The sequence below is a fragment of the Rana temporaria genome, chromosome 3 (assembly GCF_905171775.1).
Source record: "Rana temporaria chromosome 3, aRanTem1.1, whole genome shotgun sequence".
NCBI classification, from domain to species: domain Eukaryota; kingdom Metazoa; phylum Chordata; class Amphibia; order Anura; family Ranidae; genus Rana; species Rana temporaria.
In genome coordinates, this window is record NC_053491.1 from 141,833,064 (window position 1) to 141,853,142 (window position 20,079).

At 40.3% G+C, this 20,079-nt stretch overlaps 2 protein-coding genes across 3 annotated transcripts in view; one reads left to right on the forward strand and one right to left on the reverse strand.

Moving 5' to 3' along the window:
* COG5 (component of oligomeric golgi complex 5) overlaps window positions 1-20,079 on the reverse strand; it is a 480,035-nt gene that overhangs the window by 349,717 nt on the left and 110,239 nt on the right. The window lies entirely within an intron of this gene.
* On the forward strand, window positions 7,084-18,086 carry GPR22 (G protein-coupled receptor 22). Of its 2 annotated transcripts, none has more exons than XM_040343539.1 (2): window positions 7,084-7,628; window positions 16,500-18,086. In XM_040343539.1, exon 2 carries the CDS (start codon window positions 16,525-16,527, stop codon window positions 17,824-17,826), a length of 1,302 nt encoding a protein of 433 aa, XP_040199473.1. In that variant the 5' UTR covers window positions 7,084-7,628; window positions 16,500-16,524; the 3' UTR covers window positions 17,827-18,086. The 2 variants fall into 2 exon arrangements, with proteins under 2 accessions (XP_040199473.1, XP_040199474.1); XM_040343540.1 differs by lacking the exon at window positions 7,084-7,628 and adding an exon at window positions 12,785-12,886.

A 20,079-nucleotide genomic window follows, 5' to 3' on the forward strand; every position in this document is an offset into this window, starting at 1 on the left:
AAACTCAATTCACAAAATGTATGTATAATGTACCAAAGAGAAATAAAAGCAAATAATGGTAAACAGTTTTTGTGTAAAGAAAAGGTAATGGTACTTTTGGCCGCAAGCTTTCATAAATTTATCATCAACAAATTAACTATGCATGGTAGTGTTCATCAAGTTTTATTGTGAAACAAAGGAAGAATTTCTCTAAAAGATAGTAACAAAAAATGAGGTTTGGATTCAGAACTACCATGGGTTTGCAGCAAATTCTGCAACCTTAAACTTCACGATCACAGCAATATTATGTCAAATTTCCTTAAGCCCAGGTTCACACTGGGTACGATTTCCTTCGATTTGAGATGCGATTTCACATGTGAAATCGCATCTCAAATCGACGGCATTTGCCGCCAATGACACTGTCCTAATCGGTGCGACGCCGCATCTGCGGCGCTGCACCGATTTCAAAAAGTAGTTCCTGTACTACTTTTTGCGATTTCGGGCCGCGATTTACATAGACATCTGTGCAGAAACCTGCACAGATGTCTCTTAAATCGCGGCCGAAATCGGGACTGCCGGCGGGAGTGAAATCGTGCGAGTTCAGCTGAACTCGCACGGCTTCACTCCCGCAGCCCAGTGCTAAACCATAATGCACTGAATGGCCTTTAAAACCATGGCCAGCTGGCTAAGAAGGGTCAATGAGGGGGCTTTTCGATAATAAACCCCCTTACTATAAAAGGGGGCACAACGGAACAGCCATAGTGTCAGCATAGTAAAAGCGGATGATGGGAAAGATGACAAACTTCATAGGGAGACATCAGTGTTTGATAGGGAAATTTAATTTCTCTGATTGTTAGCTCTTTGGGCAATCAACCCTTCTGCTGCCTAAACAAATAGAACATATGAAAATAGTAGAGCACCAAAAGGCTCATAGGGAGCCTAATGACTAGGCAAAACACATTAGGACATTGATTGTTATTGTACATGCTGTTTGCTATGTCTCCCAATGATTGACTCCCTTCGTGGACTTTATATTATGCAAGTATATGGAATTCATGATCTAGCAAAGCTGCAGAGTCGACAGTCAGGGGAGAGCATGGCCATTTGACAATCCCTGAGGAGTTGCGGTATTTGTCCCTTTGCTGCTTTTTTGGTGGTTTTGATTTGTTGATTTGATTTTGTGCTTGATTTGAGATCAATGGTCATTTTTAGTTGCTCCCTTGTCTATAGCCCCAAAGTGGCTTTTTCTTTGGAGGAAAAAATTCTCCTGTGTGACTTTTCTTCCCATCAATTTTCCAGACAATGAGAAAGACCTCAAAATACTTTGTGATCCTCAATTTTCAAAACTATGCTCCCCTGAACTAAAGTGCCCCAACCTGTTGGAGAAAACTCTCACCTTCATTAAATTTTCTATTCACATCTGTGCAAGTTTTTCTTGTTTGGTGTGATTTTGGTGCGGTAAGAATATAAATAGGCTGCCATAACACATTGTCTCCTCTTGTGCATCAATTTGTGTATGCTAACATAGCATAAAGATGTAAGCCTTGCCATCAGGTACCAGGTGCTGGAGGCCAATGGAGAGAGGGCTTCCCTTTTGGGTAAGTTCTGGACTCCCCTGGAGGTGAGACAGGAGGAGTCGAGCACAAAGTAGCACAGGTCACCTGCGGAGTTGCTAGCAGGTGGTCTCAGGAACACTGCTGATGTGATTAACACATAGTCTGCAGGCAGGTGGCGCCTGTGAGATGTGACAGGTCTGTAGAATCACTAAGACAGTAGGATAGTCAACACAAGTCGGGATCAGGAACCAAGTGGGAAGCAAAGCAGACAAAGTCAGGTGGAACCCGAGGTCAAACACGAGAAGCAGGCAGAGGGTATACGTTACACAAGCAGGGGTCCGAGACAGGCAGGAGATAAGTCAGAAACAAGCCAGGTCAGAAACAAGCCAGGTCAGAAACAAGCCAGGTCAGAAACAAGCCAGGTCAGAAACAAGCCAGGTCAGAAACTAAGGATCACAGGAGCAAGGAATCACAAGAACACAGGTAACAAGCTGAAGATCAATCAGCAACTTCAGCCACGGACAGGCTTCCTTATAAAGGCCCATGTGAAGTGCTGGTAGAGATGCTGGGTCCTAAAGTCCCGACAGTGCTCCCCTCTGACAGGCAGCCTCTGGATGCCCATTTGGGCAATTTTCTGTGGGTATTTGGCCTGAAACTCTGAGGAGTCTGGAGGCACGTACATTGGCTTCGGGTTCCCAGGAATGTCTCTTCGGGAGGATACCCTTTCCACTTGATCAAGTATTGGATCTGCCTACCTCATGTTCTGAAATCTAGAACAGATTCTACCTCGTATTCCATTTCCTCTTCAACAGTTACTGGTAGAGGAGGTGGTTCCACTCTACCTGGGAAAGGATCTAGAAAGGCCGGCTAGAGGAGAGAGGCATGAAAGACCAGATGAATCTTGTATGAATCAAGCAGGGAAAATTGGAAGGCCACTGGGTTTATTTTACGCTTAATTGGAAAAGGACCAATATATCTTGGCCCCAACTTCATGGAAGGGTACAACACCTTCAGTTTGGCAATTGATAGCCATAACTCATCCCCGACCTTAAAGGAAGCATTCCCCCTTCGTTTTTTGTCAAAGAACCTCTTGAAGTTGGACTGCGCCTTATGTATACATTCTTGGAGGGTTTGGCAATTTAATTGTACAAAGGCAAGTCTGTCCTGTACAGCCGGTACTGCTGATTCAGATAAGGTTTCTGGCAGGGCGGAATCCGTAATTGGCCCAGAATGGGGACTGGTTGGTAGCTAGTGTGAAAATGAGGAGTTGTTGTAGGCAAACTCTGGCAGTGGAAGCAGAGAAGCCCAATTGTCTTGAGAAAAAGCTGGGAATCAGCGTAGGTACTGCTCCAAAGTTTGGTTTGTGCACTCCGTTGATCTGGGGGTGGTAGGCTGATAAAAGGCAGAGTTCCACTTTCAGGCCGTTACAAAGAACTCTCCAAACCTGGAGGTAAACTTTACTCCTTAATGCTATTGGGTAAACCATGGAATCTCACAATTCCTTTGATAAACACATGGGCAGTTTCTGCAGCAGATGGTGTACCTATCATGGGCAGAAAATTGGCTATTTTTGATAGGCGTTCCACCACCATTGCTGAAATTTTCTGTGGATTAATGAAAGTCCCTTCAGTGGAGATTGTGAGACCAAAGAATTGAATAGGCTGCTTTTCGAACTCACACTTCTCCGCCTTGGCGTACAAGCCGTGACTTCACAGAGTATTTAGTACTTTCTTGACATTGTCCTGGTGGAGTTCGAGTGAGGCTGAGAAGATCAAAATATTGTCCAGACAATCAAAAATAGGTCAAGGTACTCTCTGAAGATACCATTCACGAAATGTTGGAATGTTGCAGGAGCATTGCACAGCCCAAAGGGCATCAGGGTTTAAAAAAATATATATACACACACACACACATACATATATATATATGTATAATTATATATACACACACATATGTATTTGTATTTCTTTTTACACTATAGTCCAAAGGCGGATTTTATTTTTTTGAACAAGTGAGGAGCAACAAAGGACTAGAAGCCCCTCCTACTTATGTTTCCCTGCAGACAGGCTGGAAAAGATCTGGGTCATGCGACAGCTGTAATTAAACAAGTGTGGGGGCAGATCCACAAAGATCTGCCCCGGCGCAGCGTATCCGAGATACGCTACACCACCGTAATTTACTTCTCTTTGGTTCGAATCCAGAAAGAATTTGCACCGTAAGTTACGATGGCGTAGTGTATCTCTCACGGAGTAAGGGCGCGGAATTCAAATTGGGTGGGTAGGGGGTGCGTTTCATTTAAATGAAGCGCGTCCCCGCGCCGAACGAACTGCGCATGCGCCGTCCCTAAATTTCCCGCCATGCATTGCGCGAAATGACGTCGCAAGGACGTCATTGTTTTGACTTGGACGTAAATTACGTCCATCCCGCGATTCACAGACGACTTACGCAAACAAATTTTTTTTTTCAAATTAAACGTGGGAACGACGGCCATACTTAACATAGCAGGTTTAACTATACGCCACGAAACAGCAGATTTAACTATACACTGGAAAAAGCCGTCTAGAGACGACGTAAAAGAATGCGACGGCCACTCGTACGTTCGTGGATCGTCAGAAATAGCTAATTTGCATACTCGACGCGGATTACGATGGGAACGCCACCCAGCGGACGCCGAAGAATTGCATCTTCGATCCGAAGGCGTACGAAGATGTACGCCTGTCGGATCTAACCCAGATGCCGTTGTATCTTGTTTTGAGGATTCAAAACAAAGATACGACGTGGTAAATTTGAAAGTACGCCGGCGTATCAGTAGATACGCCAGCGTACTCGCTTTGTGGATCTGCCCCTGTGTGTTTAGTTTCACCTTAAGATTATTCAAAGACTGGTCATGATTATCACCCTATCCTGCTGATTTGTAGAGAACTGGACAGCAATACTTACTACTGTCACCAACAGCTGACCGATTTTATCAATCGTTTTTCTATAGGAGTACTGCCATTTGGTATCTATGATCAATATTTTTTGTTGTCTGTTCAACAAATGCTGTAGAGCAATAAACAAAATACTTCCCAGAGGGACAAGTCTTTAATAAAAACAATGAACATTTTGTTTGACCTTTAGCAGTTACAGACTAGATGGAACCTTTGACATTTATCTGTTTTTACCATATAAACCCAACATGTCACTACCTTACACTATAACAAATTGTAATGGATAGCCAAAACCAGAACAGAGGAATATGGGCTCATATACAGTGGGGCAAAAAAGTATTTAGTCAGCCACCAATTGTGCAAGTTCTCCCACTTAAGATGAGAGGCCTGTAATTATCATCATAGGTATACCTCAACTATGAGAGACAAAATGTGGAAACAAATCCAGACAATCACATTGTCTGATTTGGAAAAAATGTATTTGCAAATTATGGTGGAAAATAAGTATTTGGTCACCTACAACCAAGCAAGATTTCTGGCTCTCACAGACCTGTATCTTCTTCTTCAAGAGGCTCCTCTGTCCTCCACTCATTACCTGTATTAATGGCACCTGTTTGAACTTGTTATCAGTATAAAAGACACTTCTCCACAACCTCAAACAGTCACACTCCAAACTCCACTATGGTGAAGACCAAAGAGCTGTCAAAGGACACCAGAAACAAAATTGTAGACCTGCACCAGGATACTTTTTTGCCCCACTGTACCCTCACTAAGCAATTATTTAGAAAACGATAATAATGGATAGGGCCTGCGTTTGCACACAAAAATCTTATTTTTTTTGTGGACTAAGTTTTCTTATTCCATGTGGCCCTTGTTGACTGGATACATCAAGAAATTACTACTGAATTTCTCATCCCAAAGATGTTCTGTGGCATTCTGATTTGGTAATTGGTCCACAGTCCGTGTGCCTCAGCAGAAATGAGACTCATCAGACCAGGCTTCATTTTTCCTGGCCTCAGTAGTCCAGTGTAGGCGAGTCTGTGCCCACTCAGCTTTCGGTTCTCTGCTGACAACTTTTACTTACCACAGTTATAAAGAGTAGGTAACTGAGTAACCATAGTCTGTAAATTTGACTCAATCTATCCATTCTCCTCTGACCTCTCCCATTAAAGTTCTTTAGTTCACAGAAGTGCTAATGACTGGATTTTGTTTTCACCATTGATAGTTAAAGTAGTTGTAAAGGTAGGTTTTCTTACCTTGCTTCACTCTATGCAGTTAGGCAAAAAAAAACTTCTGCATGCAGGCCCCCCCTTAAATACTTACCTGAGCCCGATCTCAATCCAGCAATGTGCACAAGAGCAGAGGCTCTCATTGGCTAAGATACAACATTGTCTCCCGCTTCTATCAATAACAGTAAGTGACCAGAGGAGGGGGGCCGAGCTCCGCTCTGCGAGTCTTATGGCGATGCAGAGCGGGGCTCGAAAGCAAACATGCACGAGTGCCCCCATGGATCCGTGAAGCGGAGGATCAGGGCTGTTCTGTGCACACTCATTGCACAGAGCAGTTCAGTATGAAATATTTGTTATGTTAATATTTTTTAAAACTTAAAAAAAAACAGCTTTACAATGCATTTTACTTTTTATTTTTTGCCTAGTCTGGTGTTTGAGGTGAACATTAACTGCAGCTCCTGACTTGTAACTGCATGATTTCATGCATTGTGTTGCTGCCATGAGATCAGCTGATTAGCAACAGGTACAGGTATTCTTAATAATCTGTTTCGCGAGTATATCCACCACGTCATCTTTTTTCCCTCATCAAGGGGCATCAGCCTATATCAGCCTAAACCGCAGGCGGACACAGATAATATAAAAAAAAGTGTTTTAGTAATACCATGGCTCCCACCATGATGCTATGTCCTTTCAATATATGTGTGGCTTTCCTCTCTAAGCTTTGATTTCCTCCCGCAGTGCAACATATATTGGTAGTTTTTACCTACATTGGCCCTAGAGCATGTGTCTGTGATTGTAGCTGGAACATTAGTTCCTATATTCTATTAAGGCAGATTTTCGGAGAAAAGAAACTATAGGATCTCCTACTGCTAGATAAATGGAATTATGTGGGGGGAAACTGTAGCAAGCTAAGATTGTAATATGTGCAAAATTAAAGAAAAATCCTTAATGCGTTTTTCAGGACTATACAATAGGTTGGGAATGAAATGTATTTTTAAAGAAAATGACTTAAAAGGGGGGAAAAAAAAAATGACAAAATATTACGCTTTCTGCATTTTGAAAGTGGGTCATCCAATAGCAAATTAGAAAAGCTGTGCTTCATGTAAACAAATCAATATATCAATTTTTTGTGGCTGAACGAAAAATCTAACTGCTGCAAAGGGCATTTACAAAGACGGACCGATATCTCAATTTCTGTAGCTTTTTCAGCTTCTGATTATATTAGTCGTTTCTAAATCAAATCAACACAAGCAACGTCTTAGGAAAATTCAGGAGAAATAGAGCAAACAGAGCATAATTCAATTTAAATGGGAGTCTCTGAAAAAAAAAAAAAAAAAGCTTTTTTGAGAGTCTGTAAAGCCTAGGCATATATGGAATCACAGACTCCGACTTCCTACACACAAGAAGTCTTCAAATGGGATTCTGTGAAACAGGTTTTAAAAAGGAGAATTTTAAAATGCAGTGCTGTTCTAAAGCTCAGCAAATCCGGCCAATCAAAATTAGTGAATGCACTGCATCCCTCTGCAGTGAAGGGAAGCAACGAAGCAAGCTGTCATTCAGCAAAAGCAGACCTAACAACCAGCATTACGGCTCTTCTGAGACGAAGGAAAAAAAAAGAAAGACAGGACCTCACTCATGTCTCCCGAGAGTTGCAGTCTTCAGTATGTTAAATTACTTTCATCATGTATTTTCAGATGCTTATTGATTTCGCTGTGGGAAGACTAAACGAGCGACCGCAGCAGCCTGAAAGCAGCAGTACAAGCTCTGCACGTTAGCACTATGCTGAAACAATGGCTCAACACAAGAACATCTTTTCATTAAGATCATTTTCTGGAGAGATATGTAGCACCTGCCTTTCTCTTTGCTCTGCTTACAAGTGAACAAGATGAAGCAATTAAGAGTGGCTCACAAAGGATCCTTAATCTTTGGCAGAGGTAAGTGCTCTCATCACTTTTTGCATGGAGTTTATATAATAGACCTCTCTTGTGATACATGCTAAGCCTGGATTTCCTAGTCTGTCTCCGTACAGAGAAAACACATCTATATTGCATTCATTCATTTGTTTAACAATCCTTCCTAAATAATTTGTATGCCCAACATTCATATTGGGTATATATCAATTCAAATTCCTCTGATAAAAATAATCAGTCATTGCATAGACACAAGATAGCTGATGCAAAGCTGTGTTACTTTCATCCTAACATCTAATGGGGATTTGTTTCTCGCTGCACCTCTCATTTGCGTTATCCAGTCATTTTTTCATATTATTTGCATGGCTGTGACAAGAGTAAATTAGACTTGAAAGAACTTATTTGCATTGCAAGCAGGGTGATAAACAAAAAGCAAATTAAGGCACACACGCATCATTCAAAGGGCATATTCAAGTTGCATTAATTTCAGACATAATCGTGCCAATAGTGCAGGGGAGGCTCACTTCACTATGTCTGCTGGAAAACTACTTGCTAGCAGGGTGAGGACATACTGTCTCGAATATTGGTCACCAATCAATGGCAGGCAAAGTGTAGAAGCACCATGAAGAAAGAAAGGTAAATAGCGCTATTAATTACCGATAGGCTATTATAAAAAGGCATTCAAAAAAGGAATTCAGAAACAAAAAATACTGCACAGAAGTAATCCAATCTATCTGTGTGTGTGTATATTATATATACACACACACACACACACACATACATAAGGATGAGCATTGCCTTTATACATGGTGTAGATATAGAACATATCTATTAATATGCATATGGCAAGTGTCACCCCAAAACAGAATCTATATAATCAATGCATACAATTTAACAGTAGCCAAACCATTTAAAACATATTCTTCATATAAAAATAGCTACAACTATTTATTTTTCTGGTAAAGGTCATATAACTAGTATTTCAGTATGGACACAGGTTGACAGATGAAGCAAGCACAATTTGTGTCCCACAAGTGTGGAATGGACTTTTCAATAGCACAAAAAAAATTGCAGATACCATGCAGGAAAGTTGTATGTGTGTATATATATACCTATATAGATATATACACATATACATATACACACAGACACACATACACATACACAAGACTAGAACTCTGGGGCAAAGCCTTAGTGATCCACATGCATTCTTTGCAAAAGAAAATAGTAAGACTAAGGGGTTGATTTACTAAAACTGGAGAGTGCAAAATCTGATGCAGCTCTACATAGAAACCAATCGGCTTCCAGGTTTTATTGTCAAAGCATAATTGTACAAGCTGAAGTTAGAAGCCGATTGGCTACCATGCACAGCTGCAGCAGATTTTGCATTCAGTTTTGGTAAATCAACCCCTAAGCCCCATAGCAACACTAGAACAACATCTGAGCTTTGGACACTTAGGCCTGGTTCACACCTATGCATTTTTTAACGTGTTTTCGGTTTTGCAGAAACACACTACGATCCATTTAACATGGCTTCCTATGGGTCATGTTCACATCTGTGCATTTTATGGAAAGGTCCAGGGACTTTTTTCAGTTTTTTTGGTTCCATAGACTTCGATGGATCAAAAATGCTTATTGGAAAACGCAAAATGCACCTGCAATATGCAAACTGCGACCTGCATAAATGTGAATCAGGCCTTAGGTCTGATTTACACCTATGCATTTTTAGTGCTTTTTACAGATTTGCACTACAGTCCATTTAAAATGGTTTCCTATGGAACACGTTCTGTAGTGCAAAACTTGCAAAATGCAAAAAGCCTGGTTCACACCTATGCATTTTCAGTTTTGCAGAAACACACTACAGTCCATTTAACATGGTTTCCTATGGATGTAGTTCACAACTGTGCATTTTATGTAAAGGGCCAGGGACTTTTTTCTGGTTAAGGTTCCATAGACTTCAATGAATCAAAAATGTGTATTGAAAAATGAAAAACGCACCTGCCATATGCAAACTAAAACTTGCATAGGTGTGAGTCAGGTCTCAAAATGCATAGGTGTGAATCAGGCCCCAAAATGCATAAGTGTGAACCAGGCCTTAGGGGGAGATTTACTAAAACTGGTGCACACAGAAGCTGTGCACACTAACCAATCAGCTTCTAAATTCAGTTTATTCAATTATGCTTTAACAAAAAGGCTAACCATATATTATGCAATTTTCTTGTACAGTTTTCCTTTTGATTCACCAAAACCATATAGTATGAGGTTAGACCTAAACACTTTCAATGTGTATGCAATCAGGCAGGTCCTTGCACTAAATAGTTGTAGGTAAATCTAAAGAAACTGAATAAGAAAATTGTATTATGTATGGCCAGCTTAAGGGCCACTTCACACCACAATAAAGTCGTCCAGATCCATTCCGGATGCTTTTGTACATGCGCAGATTTAGTAACTCTGCCCCTTAGGGTTTAAAAACCCACCTTCGTGATTGGGTGTGTTGTGGCACCAGTCATTTGGAATGGCATCCCAATGCTCAGGCCGATACTTTGCATTGTGGTATGCTACATGTCTGTTTTTTGGTTCATTCCTGTGCTGCCTATAAATGAAATGGGTTGCCTTAACACAGGGCATAATTGCACTAGCGAAACATACATGACCAGAGAAGTGCGAATGGGCCCTTAAACTGGTGGCAAGGAGGAATAAACTTTGTATCAAGTATTAAATAGGACAATTCCATGCCAATATTAAATATGCAATATCAAATAAAAATGATTTACGCTTTTGACATAATTATGACCATTGCTATTAATAATAAAATCGCCCTTATATTAGCATTCATTATCATTATATAGGATTTATATTAGTGCCAACAGTTACAATCTAGGAATATATATTATGTATTATTCCTCTAAAATGGTGGTAAAGAGATGAAGGAACCGCAGGAAGTTAAAACATAACAAACCCGAAGCGAGAACAGGAAAGGGACGCAGGGAATATCCATTTGGTGAGCAGTAGTAGATTGCCTAATAGATTCCACCCCTGCTGAACAACAGAGCTACTGAACATCTTTACAAGCATCTGACAGTGTGACAATGACATCATGTATCAATCTCTGAAAAGATGCTTCAGTGAACTAAACGGTCCCTTATGGCAGAAGGAAGCAGGTAGGTGTTTAGCAGCATGATGCCAAGTTCTGCCACACATCTTTACTGCCTAGAAGCACAGTTGCCTGCTAGCTTCCTCCATGCAGCCCACTTGCCATTTGAGCTTGTTACTCATTGTGAGTTAATAGATTCAGGGATACAAAAGATGAATTTGGTTAATTAACTCTGCTTCTCTCGACGCACACTTGGGCCACAGGAAATGTAGTGCCTGTAACACAGGACTGATGCTTTATCTCTGGCCGGTGTGGAATCTGGCAGGGCTCACATTTTCCATTTTCTGCAGAAGCTTTTCGCTTTCTCGTACAGATTACATGCTGATCAAAAATGCACATAACTCCTAATTTCTATTTCCTCTATGCATAATAATAATAATACGTATAGGAAAAAAAAAAAGAAGCTGGCATCTCAAAAAAGACTGTTTACTGGGAATAAATGTAGATAAATGTGCTCTGAGCTCTGTCTGGTCCTGCAGAATTTCACTTCTTGCAGGATACACTTGGAACAGACATCACATTACAGACGCACAAAACCAGAACACTGAAGTGTAAATACAGCTTGACACATGCACAACACAAAAAGCACAGCACAGACTTTAGCAACCTGTGCGTCTCCAGCTACCATTAAACTAGATTTTTCAGGGTAATAATAACAGGCCAACAGTCAGAAATTGCTGGCCACAGGGTGTTTAATGGAGGCTTCACTGCTGAAGCAATTTTGAGTATGGGAGAAAATCTCATGCGGTCGCTGACAAATTACAATTGTCAAGTAAAACATAAGCCTTGAAATTTGCTAGAAAGTTATTCATCATACCAACCCTTTAACCTTGGTTTCATTTTTTTTTTCTGATTTTTTTTTCATGTACACATAAAGACAAGTTTTGTGAAAATAATAAACATATATTAAACACAAAAATAATAGACATTAGGCATTAAAGCGGTAGTAAACCACGACATTGAAGAAAAACAAATCCCCTGCAAGACAATGTTACAATGTGCTAGTATGCATCGCATACTAGCACATTATGAAATACTTGCCTTAGAACAAAGCCCTCCAGCGGTGGGCTGTCACTAATGTCAGGGTTTCCCCATCTTCACCCGGTCTTCCTTCCAGGTTCGTGGGCTTGAATGGCTGAGCTGTGATGACGTCAATCCCGAGCATATGCATAGGAGTCATGGCCATGGCACAGCGCTCTGAAGGAACAGCATGGTATACCATTCCTTCAGATGTGTGGGTAACGTCACCGGCTGCCAAAAGAGCAAATATCTCCTAAACTGTGAACACTTAGGAGATTTGATTTATAATAAAGCTTACTGTACCTGTAGGTAAAAATCACAAAGAGGACTTTACTACTACTTGAAGTATATAAATCAGAAATGCAAATTTTTAAATAAAGCCTGTATAAACTGCCAACATTTAACCAAATTTGATATCTGAAGATCAACTTGAAGAAAGAGATACACAAGCTGCCTCAGTCTTTTAATACTAGTTGCCCGGCTGTGTGTGGCTTTCAAGTTACAGACCAGGAACAAGCATGCAGCAAATAAAAGTCAGAACTCCTGTCCCGTATACTTGTTGTGAACAAGCCAAAGCATCCACATGAGCACCAACAGGCAAGATGAATTTTTGGACAGAGGTCAGCTATGGCAGGTCACAAATCTCCCCCGTGGCAGGTTTAAAGTGGGCTCATAGGTAAGAAAAAATGTAACAACATTGCAAGAAGATATTTAGCAACATTAAAACTTGGCAGAACTTTCAGCTTGTTCCTATGGCAACAACAGTACAGACTAAAAGCAAATTTGCATAAATTAAGGGACATGCAAAGGCTGAAAATCAGTGGGAGCTAAATAAAGAGCACATTTAAATATATGTATAGTCTATATGCTTGTGATGTACAGGGATATTGTTGACTGATATACAATGTTTTCCATACGTCCATGTCAAATAGACCTCCTATTGAGATCAGAGCTTCAAGCGTGTTTAGGAAAAGTAGAGAGATAGCTTCACAACAGTGTGACTTGTCATGTATAACAGGCTGGACGACCTGGGATCCCGATAGCACTGATTAGGCTGCGAAATCTCCGAGACATCAACACATAACATCTAACAAGCCCTAGTGACCAGGTATGGAAATAAAAATTCTTACCGCTGAATCACAAAATTTAGGGCTGTGAACTCTTAACAGTTATGATAGAACATTAGAATAATAGACCACCTTCATTCCACTTGTACAAGAGCTTTTTGACAGCTTAAAAAGGAAGGAATGTTAGGCTGCGTTTACACCCGAATGTGAGTGTTTACATGCAATTTATTTTTTATTTTGTGTTTGTTTCTATGCACTTTTGCACTTTTTTTTTCCTGGCGTATTTAGGCATCAGCATTGTGTTTTAGCCAATGGAAAGCTAGTTGCTAGGATTAGGAGATGATTGTTGTAGACTTGAAAAAAGGTCATATTCAGGTGTTTCCATTGAAGTCGATGTGGCCCCATTCTGCTACAAAAGTAGATTATGTACCTTTTTGAGCATCAGGGCAGGTATCGAGCTACGGGCACATAGGTGTTCATATGTGAACTGGCACAATTTAGGCATTCGATTTTGGTTGTTGAGCATTTTGGATCTTGGGGCTTTAAGCAACTAAACAAACAGGTGTGAATCAGGGCTTGGGACTACAAGGATTCCTTAAAGAATATGGATCTTAAAAGATAAGTGCACCTTTAAACAGAAAGATATAGTCTTTACAAATGTTTATTTTGATTTACTAGTAAAGAGATCAGTTTTATTTAAAGTTGTTGTAAAGGCTAAATATTTTTTTTAGCTTAATGCATTCTCTGCATTAAGATAAAACACTTCTATGTTAAGCCCCCCCCCCCCCCCCCCCCAAATCCCAGCCCTTTCTAAATCTCCTAGATCTGATATTGCTCTCTCACTCTCCTTACTGGACATGGAGACAGCAGTGGGATCCATTGGTTCCTGGTGCGGTCAATCAAATCCAGTGTGGAGGGAGCAGGGGGGTGGAGCCGAGCCAAGTCAAACTGTGTATGTAGCTAGACACCACACAACTCGGCTGAGGGTCCAGTCTGCATGTGTACCACCAAAAGTACCTATGGGGGCACACTGAGAAGAGGAGGAGCCAAGAGAGAACTTTAAAGCAATAGTATGAATGAGTTTACATTTAAAAAAAACTTTTTTGTGCTTCATATTTCCCTCAGTACATACTCATGCTCTGCTCCCTGCTTTGCAGCACTACATCATGGTTGTGCTTTACTGTTCTTTGCCACAATACATGTCAAAGAGCCACCTAAGGCTTTTCTTTTATTGCAACTATTGTACTCTTTGGGAGTTTATTCCTTGGGATAGTAAGCAATGGGACATCTCCAACAATTTTCCCAAAATGGAGAAGGGTTCGGACATCTGGCAATTTTTCTATTGCTATTCAAGTGTTCCTGTCCCATTGAAAAACCCTTCCCCATTTCTTGCATGGCATTAATGGGTCAAGAAGCAAGGGTAAAATCTACCCCAACTAATCAACACATGGAACTAAAAATTGGAACACAAATTTTACTTTTCCCCACCTGATCCCTCAGAAAAATAAAACTTGGTTGGAGCTCAGCTTTAAGAAGCTAAGTAGCCAATGACAGAGTTATTAGGAAGATAAAGTGTGTAAAATGTAAAGGTTACAACAACTACTTTAACCACTTAAAGACCACCCAGAGGACATATACTGTGACAGGGGTGGCTCTACTGCGTGAAACAATGTACCTGTATGTTATTTCATGCAATAAAAAACGTTGGCATGCCCCCTGCACAGAGGAAGAGCTAATACGTGTGTCTGGCAGACCCAATGTCCGCCGGACACCCGTGATCACTTCACAGAGAGGCAGAACGGGGATCTGCCTATGTAAACAAGGCAGATCCCGGTTTTGACAGGGGAGAACATGGAGATCGTCTGTTCCTAGTAAATCAGGAACAGCGATCTGTGTTCTTCCTGTCAGTACTTCCCCCACACAGTCAGAAACACACTGAGGGAACACAGTTAAATCCCTTTCCTGCTAGTGTCGTTTATACAGTGATCAGTGCATTTTTTTTGCATTGATCACTGTATTGATGTCACTGGTCCCCAAAAAGTGTCACTTGGAGTCAGATTTGTCCGCCGCAACGTTGCAATCCCACTAAAAATCGCTGATCACCGCCATTACCAATAAAAAAATATAAAAAATTCATAATTCAATCCCGTTTGTAGACGTAATAAACTTTTGCGCAAACCAATCAATTTACGCTTATTGGGATTTTTTTTTACCAAGAATATGTAGCAGAATACATATTTGCCTACATTGATAAAGAAATTTGTTTGTTTTTACATTTTTTGGGGCTATGCATTATAGCAGAAGGTAAAAAAAATTTTTTTTTTTCAAAATTGTTGATCTTCACAGGTGATCAAATACCAGAAAAAAAGCTCTATTTGTGGGGGAAAAAATGACATACATTTTATGTGTGGACATCGCCGCACGACTACGCAATTGTCAGTAAAAGTAACGCAGTACCGTATCGCAAAAAATTGCCTTGTCATTAAGGGGGTAAATCCTTCCGGGGCTGAAGTGGTTAAGGGAAACATCACAATGACACAAAAATATGTGCTCGCTGAAATTACATTATACCATCCCTCTAACAAACAGCAATGTCCAACCTCTTAATTATAATGAGCAACCATGATGGAGTGGCATATCTATCACAGATCATGCTAAAGGTCGGTTTTCATTAGGCTAAATTCACAAAGCTTTAAAACAATGACAGGGCTCTTTGAAATAAATGATTGCTGTAATTTTTTTTATCTTTTTGGGCTCAGCTAGAAATACTGTAATCTTTGGTGTGAATTGAGCCCAATGTGTAGTGTGCCCAGAGTTATATGCAATAGTAATTTACTCTGCTATTTAGGATAGGATAGACATAGAAAATAATGGAAGCTTGTTTTTACCTCCAAGAAGCAAAAATTGCACATTATATATATTTTTAATCATTTTTGGAGGTATACTTGTCCTTAAAGATTATCAACACACACACAAGATGGTTAGAAAATGTAAATGGTTTTGGCACGATCACAGGACAATCTTGCAGTGCAGAGTGAGCCCACACTGACCATCACTTTTATGTTGGGAAATTCAAACTGTTTCTCTGCAGTTCACTGTCTGCACAAAACGTAGTTGGCTTTGCATTGTTCTGCAAATAGCAATTGGAAGCCTTCCAAACATGCATTGAATACTTGCTATGCATGCCAGGGAACCTTTGGAAACGCTCAGATGCCATTGTGTATGGTCAGTTTACCCAATATCACACCTGTGAGATTTTTAGCCTTTAGGATCCATCAGACACAATTTTGTTACATTACAGAAACTTTCGTGATCTTCTTTAGCCTGAATAAGACAAGTGATTATTCACAGACTTATGAGGCTGCAGGGAGTTCACACGAAATGACAACACAACCATGTGAACTATATCTTCTATGCAGCTGTGTGTATTTTTCCATAAGAAATCAGCAAAACATTTCAAATTGTCAGCCAAGTGCAAATCATTTCTAAAAAGGACCAAGAGGCACATACTTTTTCTAAAAAATAATCATTACACCATAAATATGGCACTCGGCCATATGTTATTAATTTCTTTGCTCATTTTAGAAAAAAAACATCAAGAAATATACGTATATTGTGATTTGCCTCTCTGATATTGTATTTGTCTTCTTTCAGGGCTCATGCTGCCTATCTCAACAGAATGTGTTTCATGTTCTTGCTGGAAACCAACATGCAGTCTGAGGCCAATATAACAGTTCGCGATGAGATTGACGACGTCAGCACCAACATGTATAGACCACTGTCATACCCACTCAGCTTCCAAATTTCCCTCACCTGTTTCCTCATGCTGGAAATGGTTCTGGGCCTTGGAAGTAACCTCACCGTACTGGTTCTTTACAGCATGAAATCCAACCTAATCAATTCTGTCAGCAACATTGTTACTATGAATCTCCATGTCCTTGACGTGATAATATGTGTAGGGTGTATTCCTCTGACAGCTGTGATCTTGTTGCTGCCGCTCGAGAGCAATAGTGCATTGATTTGCTGCTTCCATGAAGCCTGCGTGTCTTTTGCTAGTGTCTCCACAGCCGTCAATGTCTTTGCTATCACACTGGATCGCTATGATATCTCAGTAAAACCTGCCAATCGTATTCTAACTATGGGGCGTGCATTCATATTGATGACATCGACATGGATAGTTTCTTTCCTTGCTTTCCTGATTCCTTTCATTGAAGTTAGCTTCTTCAGCTTTCAAAGTGAAACCACCTGGGAGAATAAAACACTCTTGTGCGTCAGCAGTAACGAATACCACACAGAACTTGGGATGTATTACCACCTATTGGTGCAGATACCGATTTTCTTTTTCACAATTATTGTGATGTTAATAACATACAGCAAAATACTCCAGGCTCTTAACATTCGTATTGGCACAAGATTCTCAACAGGGCAAAAAAAGAAGATACGCAAGAAAAAAACGATTTCTCTGGCTACACAGCATGAGACCACAGATGTCTCACAAAGCAGTGGAGGCAGGAACGTGGTGCTTGGTGTAAGGACCTCTGTATCTGTGATCATTGCCCTCCGCCGAGCAGTCAAAAGGCACAGAGAAAGACGTGAAAGACAGAAAAGAGTTTTCAGAATGTCACTATTGATTATTTCAACCTTTCTTTTTTGTTGGACGCCCATTTCCATATTGAATACAATTATTTTATGTCTGGGCCCAAGCGACCTCTTGGTAAAACTTAGGCTTTGCTTTTTAGTCATGGCCTATGGAACTACCATCTTCCATCCTCTGCTATATGCATTCACAAGGCAAAAATTCCAAAAGGTTTTGAAAAGCAAAATGAAAAAAAGGGTTGTTTCAATTGTGGAAGCTGATCCAATGCCTAATAATGCCGTAATCCATAATTCATGGATAGAACCCAAGAGGAGTAAACAAATGACAACCGATGACAACGAAGCTAGGCAGAAATGTTTATCACCTCAGGTTGCCACTGGCTAGCTTAGTATTCCTGCTTTTCTACCTGAAGCAAAGACTGGTATGAACAGGAGAATGACACTGCCAACAAAGCAATGATTTTTATTTATTTTTACCTTGGTAATTACACTGTATATTTTCAATACATCGTACATAGCATAGATGTTTGATTTTCACACTGCAGTTCATTGGGCATGGCAGTCTGTTCATGTAATTCGTATAAATTTGTTGATATTTTGTTCACCAAAAGACATGTGTAAATCCTTTTATAAGAAAAGAAAAAACGCAAAATAATATATATATATATATAGTATAATATATATATATATATATGTATATATATATATCTTTTAAAAAGTTAACATATTTGGAATAAAAAATATCTGCTGAAACCTATTGGAAGAAAGTTCATTAACTATCACAGGTTTGTGAGTAGTAGCTTATATTGTACACGCTTATACAAATGATATGACTAAGCAAAAAATGTCACCCTCTCATTTGGAGAGAAACAATGCCGGAATAATGGTACTGAATGTATTCGTAAAGGAACCAGGTGTTCAAATTAAATATATCCAAACTGTGGGGCTTATTTAAAGAGGACCTTGTTTTGGAGCCGGTCCAAGCAGTTTGTTCCTAGCCAAATGCATTTTGTTTTCAGTATGGACTTTCCACACTAGGGCGTTGCACTTGAAAATCTTCTACATGCATTTTCTCTGCATGTGCAAGTGTCTTTAGCTCCCATGGTGGTCTATGAATATGCTAGCAAAATATTTAAGCATTTGTAAGGTACCCTTACTTGCTTTTACAACGTATATACACTTCCATGCCTAAAATAACACAATATGCTACAAAATGCTAAAATGCTCATATAATACTTGTGGAAAATACCAGTGTAGAAACAACCAAGATCATTAAAACCTTGCTGTTTGAAAGGACCATTTATGATAACATTAGACAAAAAATATTTAATGCAAAACATGTATTTAAAATTTGAATATACAGTATATCACACTTTTTTCATATCTTACACCAATGTTTCTCAACTCCAGTCCACAAGGCACCCTAACAGGTCATGTTTTCAGGCTTTACATTATTTTAAACAGGTGATTTGATCAGTTTCACTGCCATAGTAATTACCACAGCCGTTTCATCTGAGGGAAATCCTGAAAACATGACCTGGTTGGGTGCCTTGAGGACTGTAGGCCTCCAAATATTGGAAATAATTTCAATTATTATCACGTATTCTCTACCTCAGGGGTCAGCAACTCATTGATTGAGATCTACCCATCGATTGAGATCTACCCAGCGATCGCGGGCAGGTGACGGGTAGATCACGTCCGTGCCTTGCTGACCACCACTGTCAACTATTCCTTCCACACATGCAGAGCGGAAGGAAGGAAGGGACATCTCTAGCATGCTAAGCTGATCCCTACCAGCCCCCTCTAACATCCTTCCCAGCTGCTTGTATGTAACATCACATAGGATAGATGGCAGGGATCAGCGTGCCAGTAGAAGTAATGCTTTGGCAGCACTTGCCTGCTCTGCATGTGACCCCTGTACACACAAATCTCTCTCCCCCTACTGACCCCATCCTCTGCTTTATAGACCGACATCTTCTACTGCCCTACTGACACTGCCCTATTGAAACTTTCCACTGCCTCACTGACATTATCCACTGCCCTGCTGACTGATACCATCCTCTGCCTTACTGACTGACATGTTTCACTGCCCTACTGACCGACACTGTCCATTGCCCAAATGACCGATACCATCTACTGCCCTACTGACTGAAACCAACCTTTGCCTTATTGACCCCCTATAATCTGCTCTACAACTTGATGACCTCTGTTCTCTGCCCAAAAACTAATGACCTCTGTACTAAATACTACAGACCTCTTTACAATGACCTACATCCTACTGACCTTTGTAAACTGCCCTACATACTACTGACCTCTGTACATTGTGTTCCATACTACTGAACTCTGGACACTGTCCAATATCCTACTTACCGTTCTACACTGCCCTACATGCTGCTGACCTCTGTACACTGCCCTACACACTACTGCTCCATATACTATGCTCTTTGTATACTGTCCTACATACTACTGACCCCTGTACTTTAGCCTACTTACTAGTAACCCCTGTTCTCAGCCCTACATACTACTGACCCCCAGTATTTAGTTTTGGCATCAAATTTCGATTTAGACTTAGTCATAGTCTTTTGACTAAAATGCCATTTTAGTTTTAATCGCATTTTAGTCATCTGCAATTGTTTTA

Coding starts and splice junctions, on each gene's coding strand:
- GPR22 (XM_040343539.1), top strand. CDS start 16,525: ATGTGTTTCATGTTCTTGCTGGAAACCAACATGCAGTCTGAGGCCAAT.